Source organism: Centruroides vittatus, unplaced genomic scaffold, assembly GCF_030686945.1.
Source record: "Centruroides vittatus isolate TY-2023 unplaced genomic scaffold, ASM3068694v2 contig_728, whole genome shotgun sequence".
In the NCBI taxonomy this organism is placed as follows: domain Eukaryota; kingdom Metazoa; phylum Arthropoda; class Arachnida; order Scorpiones; family Buthidae; genus Centruroides; species Centruroides vittatus.
In genome coordinates this window covers 68,256-82,489 of record NW_027122465.1, presented here as the reverse complement: position 1 = coordinate 82,489, position 14,234 = coordinate 68,256, and the positions used below count along the sequence as shown (strand labels likewise).

General features: G+C 31.2%; 2 protein-coding genes across 2 annotated transcripts in view; one reads left to right on the top strand and one right to left on the bottom strand.

The window, feature by feature from the left end:
• LOC136980872 (uncharacterized) overlaps positions 1 to 7,101 on the top strand; it is a 38,554-nt gene extending 31,453 nt beyond the window's left edge. Inside the window, exons 2-3 of the mRNA XM_067277072.1 lie at positions 2,896 to 3,046; positions 6,319 to 7,101. Coding sequence (XP_067133173.1) covers positions 3,003 to 3,046; positions 6,319 to 6,946 — 672 coding nt within the window. The 5' untranslated portion in view covers positions 2,896 to 3,002 and the 3' untranslated portion in view covers positions 6,947 to 7,101. The remainder of the gene's footprint in view (positions 1 to 2,895; positions 3,047 to 6,318) is intronic.
• Positions 1 to 13,616, bottom strand: part of LOC136980870 (coiled-coil domain-containing protein 141) — a 47,277-nt gene extending 33,661 nt beyond the window's left edge. Inside the window, exons 1-3 of the mRNA XM_067277070.1 lie at positions 13,364 to 13,616; positions 8,736 to 8,858; positions 8,458 to 8,649 (exon numbers count right to left, since the gene is read on the bottom strand). Coding sequence (XP_067133171.1) covers positions 8,458 to 8,649; positions 8,736 to 8,858; positions 13,364 to 13,453 — 405 coding nt within the window. The 5' untranslated portion in view covers positions 13,454 to 13,616. The remainder of the gene's footprint in view (positions 1 to 8,457; positions 8,650 to 8,735; positions 8,859 to 13,363) is intronic.
• Between the last annotated feature and the right edge of the window lie 618 nt (positions 13,617 to 14,234).

Sequence of the window (14,234 nt, the reverse complement as noted above, 5' to 3'; positions counted from 1 at the left end):
TTTTCTCGTAGGCGAGAGAACAGTGGGCGTATGAACCTATCAATTCAGCACCCGACCGACGAGAAATTAGCCCGAGATTTTATTTGGGAGGATCTAACGGGAGACCGTGGAAACTACTATCGGCTTTTAAGCTTTATTTTAAAATTTTCTGACAAGTGAGATTCAAATAAATCATTCTGTAATCCGAAGCAGTACGTAATTTTCAGTATTTTCTTTTTGTCTCCTCGGAAATTTTGTAGATACTCTCCTGATTTTATTTATTTTAAGGGAAACTATACTTAGCATTAATGCACCCTGACAAATACATCACTTCATTATGATGATTAGGATTCTTCCTGTGTAATAACATTTGTTTAATACGCAGCATCTTAACTTTCTCAAGTTAATATCAGACGGTATATATTGTCTTAATTAATCGAAATACCTAGAAACCAAAAAAATCATCATTCACAGTGCAAACAGTTTCCTGAGTACAAAATACTTGCTCCTATTGTGAATAAATGTCAAATCAATTGTGTTAATACACGCTTTAATGTTTCGATGTGTTTGGTTTAACAAGTTAAAATAATTGTCAAAGAAACCTTTTTTTTTTTTTTTTTTTTTTTTTTTTACTGTAGAAAGACTGCGTATTCTTTACAAAGAATACAATTTTAAAAAATATTTTTTAAAATGATTTTTATATATTCATACAATACTTAAAATTTATTATTAAATTTTACGAAAAAAACATGTATTTTTCATCATAAACATATTATTTTACATTAAAAAATATTATGGAATTTGATTTTCTAATATTTATACTTGCTGTAGCATTTATAAGTGTTAGAGAGAATAATCAGGATGATAGCAATTATATTAATTATTTTCCTTTTTATCTGTCTTTTTTACTAAACTACTTTCGTATTGTACATTTTTACAATATGTTCCAAAGGAAAATAAAAATAAAATTGCCTTTTTTACTTATCGTTAATGATTTTTCGAAAAATATTAATGATATAAATCGTAAAATTCATTTAGTTATCATTTGTATCTTCAGATCAAAACAAATAGAACCTAAATCCCCATAATTAAACCTTTATAAGTTAATACAATACAGCAAAATGCTTTATAAACTTACAAACAATTATTTTATTTTACTTAATTTGCTTATTGCTTTAATATAGGTGAGCCATGAAGACGATAATTGCCACTCTCCAATACTACAAAAATAACCAGTCCCAGGAAATTAAGCAACTGTTTATGTTTATAAACAGTTGCTTAACTTTCCGGCGACATTTGGTGGCTCCATCTGTTATCATATTTTTTAAAATATATTCTTAACTATTATTCTTTTACAATTAGATTTATATTTATTATACGTATTATTTACCTGAAAATATAAATTAAAATTCTATAATTATACAACAGCATTAATCATAAATACTAATATAATAAGTGAAACACGTGACAAATTGATTAGCGATCAATACCGAAATCATTTATCAATATTTGTAAATATATACATGAAATTTCTTAGATGCTTTATTATATAAATACATGCATATGATTAATGGTAATATGATACGCATTTCATAATACAGCAATATACTAAATGGCCAATAAAATATAGTTTATCTATAAAAATATTTTCCAATAAATGAAAGAATCGTGACTACTCTCAACTATATTGATGAAGAGTTTGCTAAAATTATCTGATAAGTATATCGCATAAATTCTATATATAAAAAAATAATCTAAAAATATTGCAATATTTTAAATTTTATTCAGCAACATTATAGTTTCATACGTGATTTTATGCAGTTTTTTACCATAAACTGAGTTATTTCATAACTCAATTTATGGTAAGCAAAATAGATTATTATATCCCAAAATTAACAAGCTAATGTATATTAAACTGAAGATATTATGACAGTGATTATGTGTAACTTACGTTTGGATAATGTATACGCTTAAATTGGTTACTGCTCTGGGGGACCCGGATTCGAATTCGGACGGGTTGAAAAACCCCAGGAATTTTTCGTCCTGGATATATCTGGCCTCATCCCTCATCATCCGGTCGGCCCATTGTGGGCCTAGCCGAATCCAGAATGAGCTTGATTAAAGGGCTCTCTTAGTGTCCACGGAAGAGAGCCCATTGGGACTAGCCTGTTCTTCTTGGTCCAAGAATAAACATGACACCATACTAACTTTAAGGAAGTTTAGTGGAATGTGCTGGAAAATGAGGGATTTTCGTGGACCATATGCGACAGTTAGGGTGTTCACTGCTTCTCTGAGGTAAAACGAATATTTTATACATGTATACAAACTACATGAACAGAATATTTGTTTTATATGTAAATTTTTATCACCTCCGTAATTACACAAGATATGTACTGTATATTTGAGATATAGTCCAATGCTATTTGACACCTTAACATATTTTCTGAGAATATTCGAGAAAAACCGATCTTATGTTTGCAAAAAAAAAAAAAAAATTACGTTTGATTTTCGCATGGTAGTTGTCGTGGGTTTGCGCCTCACCAATAGGCTACCTATGTGGAGTTTTTCGGGTTTTATTCACGTGTCTAACTCCTAAATATTAATCAGTTTTCCCAGAAAGTCGTCCCAGGAGACCGACCCCTTTGCAGATTGCCTAAGTGTTGAGTGCCTGCCTTTTCCCAACAACATATCCAAAAAGAGGAACTCGCATAGAAATCGAGAACTGAAAACACCGTTTATATTCGCAAAGATTCTGTCCCGATAATTTACCAAATAATTACTTATTTTTATTCAATATTTTGTTTTATATACCTGGCGAATAATTCGCACAGGCACAACTAGTTAACTTATATTAATATAATACTGTTAAGTCTTTATAACGAATATTATAAAATGAATTAATAAATATGCTTTTAGCCAAAGAATGCCAAGAAAAGTGGAGAACTCTGAGAGATACTTACAAGAAAATAATACAAAGAGGATCAAGTGCCCCGACGGAAGGAAGATCGTCAAAATGGCCACACATGGCTCGAATGGAATTTTTGAAAAAGGCAGCGGAAAAACATGCGTAAGTTAATAATTACGTAATTACTATCTGAATGCGCTTTTGAGTAAATTTATTATAAGTAATAAAGGATACATGAAAACAAAATTAAATAGTTTATAGACTAAACGACTCTATTCATTTCTTAGAAGGAAACTTAGGCTATACGTTGATTAAATAAAACTCGGGAAATTTTATGAGAATGTAAAGAGCTGTATGGATTGATTAAACTTTAAAAACAATGGAAAATACTACATTTTTATCAAATATTCACAATTATTTAAGAAAAATAAATATTTAACTTTCTGTATATCAAAAGAAGAGCTGATGTAATGAATTTAAAAACTTAAAAATGCCATTCCGGAAGTATTCATCTACAATATTTTGTTGAGGGTATTTTCTTTTACTGATCACTTAGACAATTTTTATTTTTTATTGTCCGTTTGAAGATAAATTAATAATTGTTCTAAAGAATTTTGTTTTTGAAATTGTTTTAAAAAGAACATTCTTGTTTGAATAAACGTGCATCTCAATAAGAATGGGACATAATATACAAATACGTTAAGAAAAATAAAAATTTAATGACATGAAAGAATGGACACTTCATAGTAGTCATACTATGAAGTGTTAGCTGTAACAACTATCCCATTTGCAGCCGAATATCAAATGGTAATCTGCCAGCGAATTAAATTTCGAGAAAACGGTCCAAATATTTAAACTTGGCAGAATGGAAAACCACTGTCTGCTCGAAAGTAACCTTGTATTATGTAATCTCCCTATTCGAATGCCACCATACCGTTGGTCCTGTAGGAAGAAGGGACTGTTGCGGAAGGGGGTTGAAGTAATTCGACGAAAAGTAGTCGTGGACCCCCTCAAGGTAGAGAGGATGCTCAGGATGACTACTAATTAATATTGGACTACTATTAATATTTGAAAAGTGATATCCGTGTTAGACAGATTGTGATGGCGCCGCATGTGATCGAAGTTGCTAACTTTTAACGTCCGAAGACTTCATATATGATTTGTTTAAATAATAATAATTAAAAAAAAAAACTTGTAAAAATGCGTAAAACCAGGTTGAAAAAGTAGAGCTCAGCAAAAGCATCTAATCTGTAAGTAAAGAAAATTTTTGAAATTGTGACATAAGAATAGTAGAGCCACATTCGACAATAAGACTCAACATGTGAATAAAGTGCACATTACACAGACTACAACTATAGGGAATTTTGAATGACGCAATGTCACCGTGATAATAAATAGGAAAAATAATCATCGGCACAGGAAAATACTTCAAGCTCTACTTTGTGCCTTAAAATCGTTGCACGTATATTAATTTGTCTGAACGTTAGAACTTCTTTAAGCAGTATCAGTGAAAGAAGTTTGGGGCAACGGGTTTATGAGTTAAAAAGGGGAGATCAGGGGAGGGACAGGGTGTCCAGGTTTTGTTGTAGTTAAGTATGTCCTCGTAAATATCATATTTATAGAAAAATTATTAGAATTGATTTGTTTTATTAGGCTACAGAATGAGCGATCTGCCAAAGAGGATGCATTCCGGGAAAACTTTTATGTAAAGCTGGCCCCTATTTTGGTGTTACTAACGTGAAGAAAACCCGGAAAACTCCACGTGGCCAGTCCGTTGGCCATACGCGAACTCGCGACCGACTACCGGTGTTCGATGGTTTTATAGATTCCGTTACTGGAAGATATTTATTGGGCTGCAATTCGAAAAAATTGTAGACCTATAAATTCCCATTGTCGTCCGTCTGGCTGTCTGTCCTTCCTTAATCTTGAGAACGGAGTTAGATAGATGAAAATCGAGACCAGATGTGCAGAGCTTATTAGAAGGGGGCCCAGATTAACTATATACGAACTTCCGTTTTGCACCGGACATGACGTTATTCCGATTCAAAAGTTCCCCTCAACGAGAGTTAGATACATAACCAGCACGATTCGGCTGCTAACGGAAAAAACATGATGTACAGGGGCAAAACACTACTAAAAATTTGAGAAACACAGTGACGAAAAATTGCAGCCCGGCATTGTGACGATGTCATGACAAATAATCGCTCGTTACAATGAAGAAAGTACCGTTCAGAAATGAAAAACCCCAGTTGTTAGATGTGGAAAATTAAATACAGTGTACTTATAGAATTTGACAGGGTAACATTTTCCACTCTGCTCAGGCAAGTGCCATGTGCTACCTGTCGCAGTAATGACGTAATAGCGCGTATATATCGCGCTAAATCATTGTCGCAGTAATTAAGTAAATACAATATATATATTTTTAAAATTATAAATTATATTTTATTATTTTCTTACTTTTTTGTCAATAGATGGTGCTACATATAAAGCCGACAAATCAAATGAAGACGGAAATTAATTGATAAATAGAAATTTAATCGATATTTTGGGGTGGGGTGTACGACATTCTCTAAGTTATAAGTATTTGAACGTAACTGCCGAGTTTCGTAGCAATTGGTCGAACGGCTTGGGCGTGTATAGCTAACAAACAAACAAGCATCTTCTATATATATAAATGAGGATAAATGTTAAGAGTAATTATCTGTAAATAAAATTTTTTCAAAATATTTTTAAATACTGATCTAAATACTGATCTAATTCGGATTTTTTGTAATTTCAACTGTTATGTATTTATTTCTACGACTTCCTAAGTTAATTCTTATTCAATTATTGTATTTTGATGGGGTGCAATTTTCAGATTGCAGACTTATACATTCTCACTATCGTCCGTCCGTTTGTCCTTCGTTGATCTCGAGAACGGGGTGAGTTAGATGAAAATCGAGACCAGATACGGAAGGAAAGCTTAGGTGCCAGAGGCCCCAATTAACTATACACTAACTTCCGGCTTGGACTGGAAGTCACGTGGATTTTTAAAATTAAATGATAATTAAAAATTGGAGCCCAGCATTATGACAATGTCACAATAATATCGGCCTAAAATTTATAATAAAAAAACATTCCTTATATTATACAAAATATTGTACATGTTTCAGTAAATTACACTATTGAAATTTATCAGTTATTAATGTTTCTAGAACAATACGTAGGCCTGTATGACATATTTATACTCTCTTATTTTCTCTACTTTATTTATACTTTTATTGATTAGATTGACATTGAAATCTAGTTGATTATAAATATAAATGTTAATGCATTATTTCTTTATTCTCTTAGGAAATATTAGCTAACTCGAAGATGAATTTAAAAATGACAGTAAACTAATAAATTCGAATAAAGTTTTTTAAGCTTATTAAACAATTTAATCTTTTTATTAGTAATTTGAAGATTTCACAGACAAAAGGTGAAGAATCACCCGACCTCGAAATTGATAAAGATACTGATGTTGAAGCTAAAATATACGAGGAGGAGAATGACTACCGTAACGACGACGATCCTCTGCCACCAAGATTATCAGACTTAATAACCGCAAAACCGAGATATATCGTTCCAAAAATAGATGGCCTCTTAGAGAACGACCTACAACCACCCCCGCTGAGACCAATATCGATACCAACTCCGGTAGTACCAATATCGATGCCAACGTCCTTTGTACCCTTATCGGTATCGTCTTCAGTGATACCAAATTCGTCGGTACCAGTATCTGTACCAATAACACCAGAGCTGGAGTCGATATCGTTGGAAAATCAAACCAAATCTCTACAGCAAAACAACAATTATAATAAAAATAATAAGAATCATCGCCGTTCGAAATTAAAGCTTCGAGCTGCGGCATTACTCGAATCATTACAGCATCGAATGGAGTCGGAAGCACCCGAAGACGAAGAACATTATTTTGGACAGATTGTTGCATCTACAATGAGACGACTTCCTCTTCAGCAACGTGCAATAATCCGTATGGATATTTTGCGCCTATTGTATAATGCCGAATACAACAGGGAATAAGACGGGTAATGTCAGAAAAAAAAAATATATAAATATATTCATATTTACTGTAATTATAATTATAATTTATTTTTATATTGAAATGATAAATATATAGTTAACAAATAAACAATTTAAAGAGACTAGTCAGTTAAATATTCATCTTGAAATATTTCAATATTTATATCAGTTTGCTTTAGATTAGATGTTATGATTGATGTAATTTTTTTAGGAAACAATTAACTAATATATGCAAAATCATCGAAGAAACTATTGCACTTGCACATCCTAAAAAGTTACTTTCTTAACAAGATAACATACGGATGATGAATAATGCAAGAAGAATATGATAGAATTAAATGGATGATTATTTCATTCCATACTGCATGATGCATCGTTATCAATGAATCATATTAATAAGTATAATGACGTAAAGATTTTTGTCATCTAGTTCTGGTCACAATTTCTTTCAATCTGTTGTTATCTACTATAAATCTTCACAATTTTATAAAGATAATACTGTAAAAGCAAGAATTCTACTGGTTAGAAGTGAACGATTTATAGTTTTCTTCTATCCTCTTGGCTCTGGAAAGTTAGATAAAAATTTTCGATTTAAGTGGCAGTAACTTTACTAGATAAGATCTTATCGTATTCGGTATAAGGGAAGGACCCTCATCTTAACAAAACAGTGAATTACATCATTGTTCTCGATAAGGAAAGTGAAGTAATGCTTCTCCACAAGGAGTAATTAAGTAATTACCTAAACTTATAACACTTTAAAATCCTTAAACAAAAATGAACAGAAAATGATAAATAAGTGTCTGCTGTTTAATTGTATATTAATTAAATAATACTTCTAGAAGAAATTATGCATTACTTTTAAAATTATGACACGTATTCAAACTTTCATAACTTTATTATGCAAATAATTAGCGGTTTTCAAATTCTCTTAATCGTTTTTCCAAATTTTTCATTGTGATATTTACTTGAAATTTCTAAATTTATTATTAAAAATCGTTAATAGATTTTATTTATAATATCTTCTATGCATGAAAAGATTTCATATATTTTCACACAAGAAATGTAGATACTCCAATATAGTTATTGGAGTATCTACATTTCATGCTTAAGTTGTTTCATGCTTTTAAAATAATCATTTATTAACATGCATGATCATCTATCTAATAAAGGAATTGTCTTAAATGTTCATACAACAGCTAGAAACAGTTAACACCACAAAATTTTGGATTCTGCAAAGTGCAGAAGTGTTAGTAGGCGCAATTTTACAGTAGCCTATTAGCCAATTAAGTTTGCAAAAAATAAGCAATATTTCAATTTAAAAAAAAATTATTTTAAACACTTACTTATATAGAATAGAATTAGTTTTTAGTGACTTTTGTTAGATTAAAAAATTTATGTAAATTGTTTTATATAATAGATATTAAACTTATTTACTTAATAATACTTAGAATGATTAATCAAGATTAGGTTATGGCTTAGAAAATAAATAAATGTTATGTTAATGAAGATACCTCTTTAGCTTTCGAGTAATATGATACGGCCAGCTCCAACAATTTTAAGCGTTTCTCTAGTTGTTCATTTACATTTTTCCAAGCTTGACTGAGATTATTGGCCATACAATCGTACACAACAGCCTTCGATTTCTGAGTCACTACGGCTCCGTCCACTTGGCGCAACAGTTCTTCAACAGGGCTTTGTTGTTTCTGTTAAATTTCGATCAATTCTCTATAATTCTTCCCGTTAATAAAATCAATAATCATGAAAACGTTTATAAAAACGAAGAACATACCCGAATTTTTTCCATTACGTCTTTGTGCTGCTTTAATAAACTGGAAGCTTCTTCTAGGCAACTTCCTACTTCTGTCATACATGGCTGCAATTCGTGTATTTTCAGTTGAAAGGTATTTTTACTCTGAAATAAAACTGTTTGTTAATTTTTTCAAAATAATTCTTTAATATCTCTATAGAAACTTTTTAAAATAAAATGCATAAGAGCCGAACAAAACTCCGACAGACATCCACTGGTATAATTGTTTATGCTAAATTTAGAAATCTAATACTTTGAGAATCCTTTAAATTTTTTAATAATCTAAACTACAGTAATATTTCTAGAAAATCTAAAGTACGATAATAAAAGATTAAGATTAATAAGATGAAATTTAAAGATTGGATTGATGGAATTAGGGAAAACAAAACATGGGCGATCTCCCAAGGGAACAAGTATCTCCCGGGAGGGATTTTATGGGAAACTGGCTCCTATCAGAAGTTAGACACACGAAGAAAACCCGGAAAACTCCACGTTGTGAAGTGAGATTTTCTTACCAAATGCGGTTTTCGTAATTGAAATAATACTGTATAAATATAACATAGAATACTAGTTCATATATTTATCAGTTGTAACAGTATATTTTCGAACATTTTATTTAAATGTCTATACGCGTTGGATCTATAAATTTTTGAACAAAACATTTAAACGAGTGGTTAATTAATAATATAAAATGAGAGATTTAATTCAAAAATATTTATTATTTTTTTGTGATTAAAATCTAGCACCAAGTAATGGCTTTTCGATGAGCACTTGGATGCGATTAAATCATTTCTGCAATTACACTTCAGACAGATGGTTACACCCACTACTTTTACATTTTATATAATTAATTTCGGTCCGAGTATAATAAAATTTGCAACAACGTTTATAAAAATATCTCTCTAATAAAAATTTCTCGTCAAATATATATATATAAAAAAGATCATCGTTATAAATCTAAACAATAGAAATATCATCACAAACTAACAATTTTTGGAAAATATATTTTATTCACTGGAGTTTATTATTAAAATTTTAATTTGATGATATTTTTCTAGTCAATATTTTGTTACTTTTTCTATATAAATGCACTCTTTATTTAATATTAATTAATTGTTTCGTCTGTTTCCGTTCCCGCCTACAAGATTATTAAGCGATGAATACCGCTTTTTTTATCGTCCGAGTCTCACTTTACCGTTTTCCTATGTTGAAATGTTTATATTTATATAATAAATATTCTATTAAAAATAAAGTAACATCAAAATTTGTTAATTTTTCTGTATTATTTCGTTCAAATTTTGACACTCAAGATGTTATTGCACCAGGAAAAAAGATAAACTAATCGGTAAACCCTTTACTGATCCCCAAACATGATGATTTAATGTGATTTTTTGGCTTCGGGTTTGACGGAGTTGCGCTCAAGGATGTATGTATGCTGTACTTATCTCCATTTATAATCGAATGAGGTACTCGTAGGGATAAAATGACATAAAAGTAATGAAAGATACTAGAAAGGGGAATAAAAAATTGAAATAGTTCATACTTTTTAACATTCTGATCATGCAAAACTCACTTTGTATCTATATGTATCTCAGGAATCTCATCCATTAAAAATTTATTTGTTGAATTGAAAATGAATCCTCATACCTAGATGTGGGTTGAGATTGAATACGGTGGGCTAAGCGTACATCCCACATATCAATCATAAAAATGTAAGATCGAAATAAAGCGTGGGATGGTTTTTCTAGTAATGCTTTCCGTTACAATTATCTTTACTTTTTTTCTATGGAAAATTGAAGATAATCTCACATAATCAAAATAAACAACAAACACAGTCTAACCATTATCTACAGAGTTTAAACAGTTGACAGATTAAGAAAAGAATTTTTCAAGTTTATATTAAATTAAATTCAATTGAAAAATCTCTTCAATTAAACATACAATTGAATGATTGTCGGGCGCTAATTTTATTCAATTAAATAATAAAGAAAAACTTAAATTTACGCAATGTCAGATACGTTTGAAGCATTAAACTAATTATACGAAGAAAATATATCTATTTAAATGTTCGTATATAAATTTATATTTATTAAGACGAATAAAACATATAAAATAACAGTGTGTAATGTAAACTAATCTAAGTTCGCATTCATCTCTCAACAATGTTTATTAGCTATATATGGTAAAAATCAAACCCACAAATGGGAAAATGACATCATACTCCTACGTAGAAAAACAGAAACGAGAGATAAATCTCGATGCTTTATTATTTACCTGTTTCCGACAACGTAGGATGTGATGTACTTAGAAACTGTTGCGTAAGTTTAAACAAAAGAACGAGTATTTGTTTAACACACCGCATCTGAACTTTTAATATAGAAGTAAAAGAATATTCTTTGCTTAAGAACTTGGTCGACATCTGTTTCCTGTCCCGAGTTATCAACAAATACTTCTATTTATCCGGTTTCCCAATCGGGAATGAATTAATAATAATTCGAAGAATTATTCAAAACAACTTTTTAAGAAGAGTCAAATTATTTTATTTTAAGATTACTTTGCCATTCGAGTTTGTTCGGAACAATCGAGTCGAGGAGCAACAAATCCAACAGGTATATCGATGAGGTGTGACAACTGGGCAATTTCAAGGCCATCGTGTAGGTATTCAACAGTGGGTAGGAGGGAAATTACGTAGGATTTACGTCTCGACTATCAGTCTGATATTTATGACTCGTTTGACACTTAATGACCTCTGAATGAAGTTCAATCTTAATTTTTCACAAGTATCAATAATAGCGTGTGACTTTTTAAATCTGATAAACATCGACACACATAAGCAGACAACATGAATCGGCGATTTTTAAAGGATGTTAATTAATTCGCACATTTAATTTTAGTAATAAATTCGACGATAACAAAGCTACCTCTTAACAACTGTTATTCTTTAAATATAAATTATTTCTGAGGGTAAACCCTGTAAATATTTATTGTCGAATAAAAAAAGTGATCTGTACATAAGATTGAACGTAATTAAATAATTAAAAAATTGATGTTTTTTAATTTGATTTATTATTTATTAATTTTAAAACTGGATTAACTGGTCGAACAAACCGGTGACACAAATTACATAAAACATATCAGCGAAATGTTAATATTCTAGTAATGCTGACTTCCTCCTTTGCCCTGGTGTAAATTTAGAAATGAGGTAAAGTTCTCTCGCCCGCCCATAAACAACTGTTAAAAGAGTTTCCCCACCCAGACCGAAGATAATAAAGAACAATCTGGTTTCGTTATCAGCAATTACGAATAATTACAAGTCCCTTTGGTCGGTCTTCCGCTGGAATATCCCTTAATCTGTTTTATAAAGGATATAAATTATGTCACTTTTAATAAAAAAAACAATCGGATATCGGAAAGTAGAGTACATAAAAAGGATATCGAAGCTTGACAAATTAATGTCGATCGATTGTATATCCTGTTTTGTATGTAGACATCTCTATCATTTTCTTTTGATCTTTAAAACCGTGGAAAATTGAGAATTTTAAAATCGACATCAACCCACTTACAGGGTGTCCACTCCACCCACGTGTACCGCTGTGGCATACAATTTATTGCGCCAGGCTAAAGAAGTATTGAGGCTAACAAGTATTTTATCCAGTAAAAATGGAACGTGAGGTAGTAAACTCGATATAGTAGATAATGTTTTCGCACCTGCTTCATTAGAATTATTCAAAAGAAAAGATAAGTGCATCTTGTGTTATTACCAATAGGCAGTGTTATAAAGTACATTATCGCTACATCGTTTCCTGGCAAGGTCTATTACAAGCAAGGTCAAATTGATTTCATCTACTACAGTTTACATACTTCTTAACTTAATATTAAACTGTTTACTTCAAGGTCATATCAGCAACTATTTATTTACTTTTAAAATTTCAACGCATTCTATTCCCACAACACGTGACTGGAGTAAATACCGAAAGGTTTAAAACAAAGTCCCTCTGGTGTCGATTTTCTTTCTCGTGTTTAGACGTCACAGGAGAATAAAAAACAAAACGTTTGCTTGCGTCACATCTCGCGATTCTTTAGTTTATTGATGTAGCAAATAGCTTATACTTATTTAATGGCCGGCAAAAGTGAATCCAGTTTCTTTTCCTCTTTTCTTTTATAAAAGCCATTGATATACGATACTTTTAGGTATGATAAAGTCATTACTGAATAACAAAAATGTTACGAAATCTACAGTTTTTCTGAATAATTAAGTTTCTCTTAGAGGAAGTATTCATAAATAACAATTAATTAATCATTTAAGGAAACAACTAATTAAATTTTAGAATGGAAGAGGGGAAGAATATGTTTCAAAACTCTTCTTATTTAAGACTCGTTATCGAGGATAAAACAATTTCTAAACTAAATAATATATATGTAATTTTTATGGAACAGGAAACACGGAGAAAGACAGGTGTGCGGTAAAATATATGACCTAAATCATAATAAAGCGCGCCGAATGTATCCAAGTCATAAAAAAATAATAATAATAATAAAAAGGAGAAATGAAAAGTGACAAGAGGAGTTAAACAAATAAAAGATTGATATTGATATAATTATCTACTCACCTGTAAAAGTGCGGTGACAATTCTGGTATTGCCCGACTGCACAGCTATGGTGCTGACGGCCGTAGTGGGTAACTTGGTTTTATCAGTCATGATAAGTGCTAGCTGACATGAACAAGTATAGGGATTAGGCGCATCTCTCTAACTTCACTGCCACCACGTTTATTCAAGCCAAGAAACGGCCGAATGAAACAGCGATTTCTACCTCCTAACCGGCATACTTTACTTCTTTCTTATGTTCGATCTCAGTCCCTCTAGCGGTCTTTACAAACTGGTTTTTCCTACCGGCAGAAACGAAAAGTACGCCTAAGGCTGTGTGATGCTGCGCTACCGTTCCTTCCATTTTTATTTATTTTTACTCCGAAAATAAATTATTATTATTAATATTTTATCGTTTCAAATTAAACATAATCGTTACATTTATTACTATTCTTATTTTTCTTTGCGATTTACGCCGTGTTTAAGCTTACTTATCTTAACGTAAACACAGCCTTGTGTATGTCGAACAGAAACGTTCATTGTTAATTTTTATAATTATTATTATTTTTTCTATTTATACGAACGAGAATATTTTGTCAATATAGCTAAAATGAGGGTACTTAAACGGGGGGAGGATGATGTTTCTTTTAAGAACTTCTTGATCCAAAATAAGTGTTTTTTTTCTTTTTTCTTTTTTTTAAGCCGTCCGGAGACTAAAGCGGGGTAATAACACGCTTGTTGGAAGCCGCTTATTGCCCGACACTCATCATCTTGTCACCCTGACAATTCCTAGAATAAATGCCCGGGCGGTATTGTATCCAGTTAGTATAGAGGGAGAGAAAACTAAATTTATTCTAGGCATGTCTCGTGACTGGATTCTTACGAGGTGCGGGCC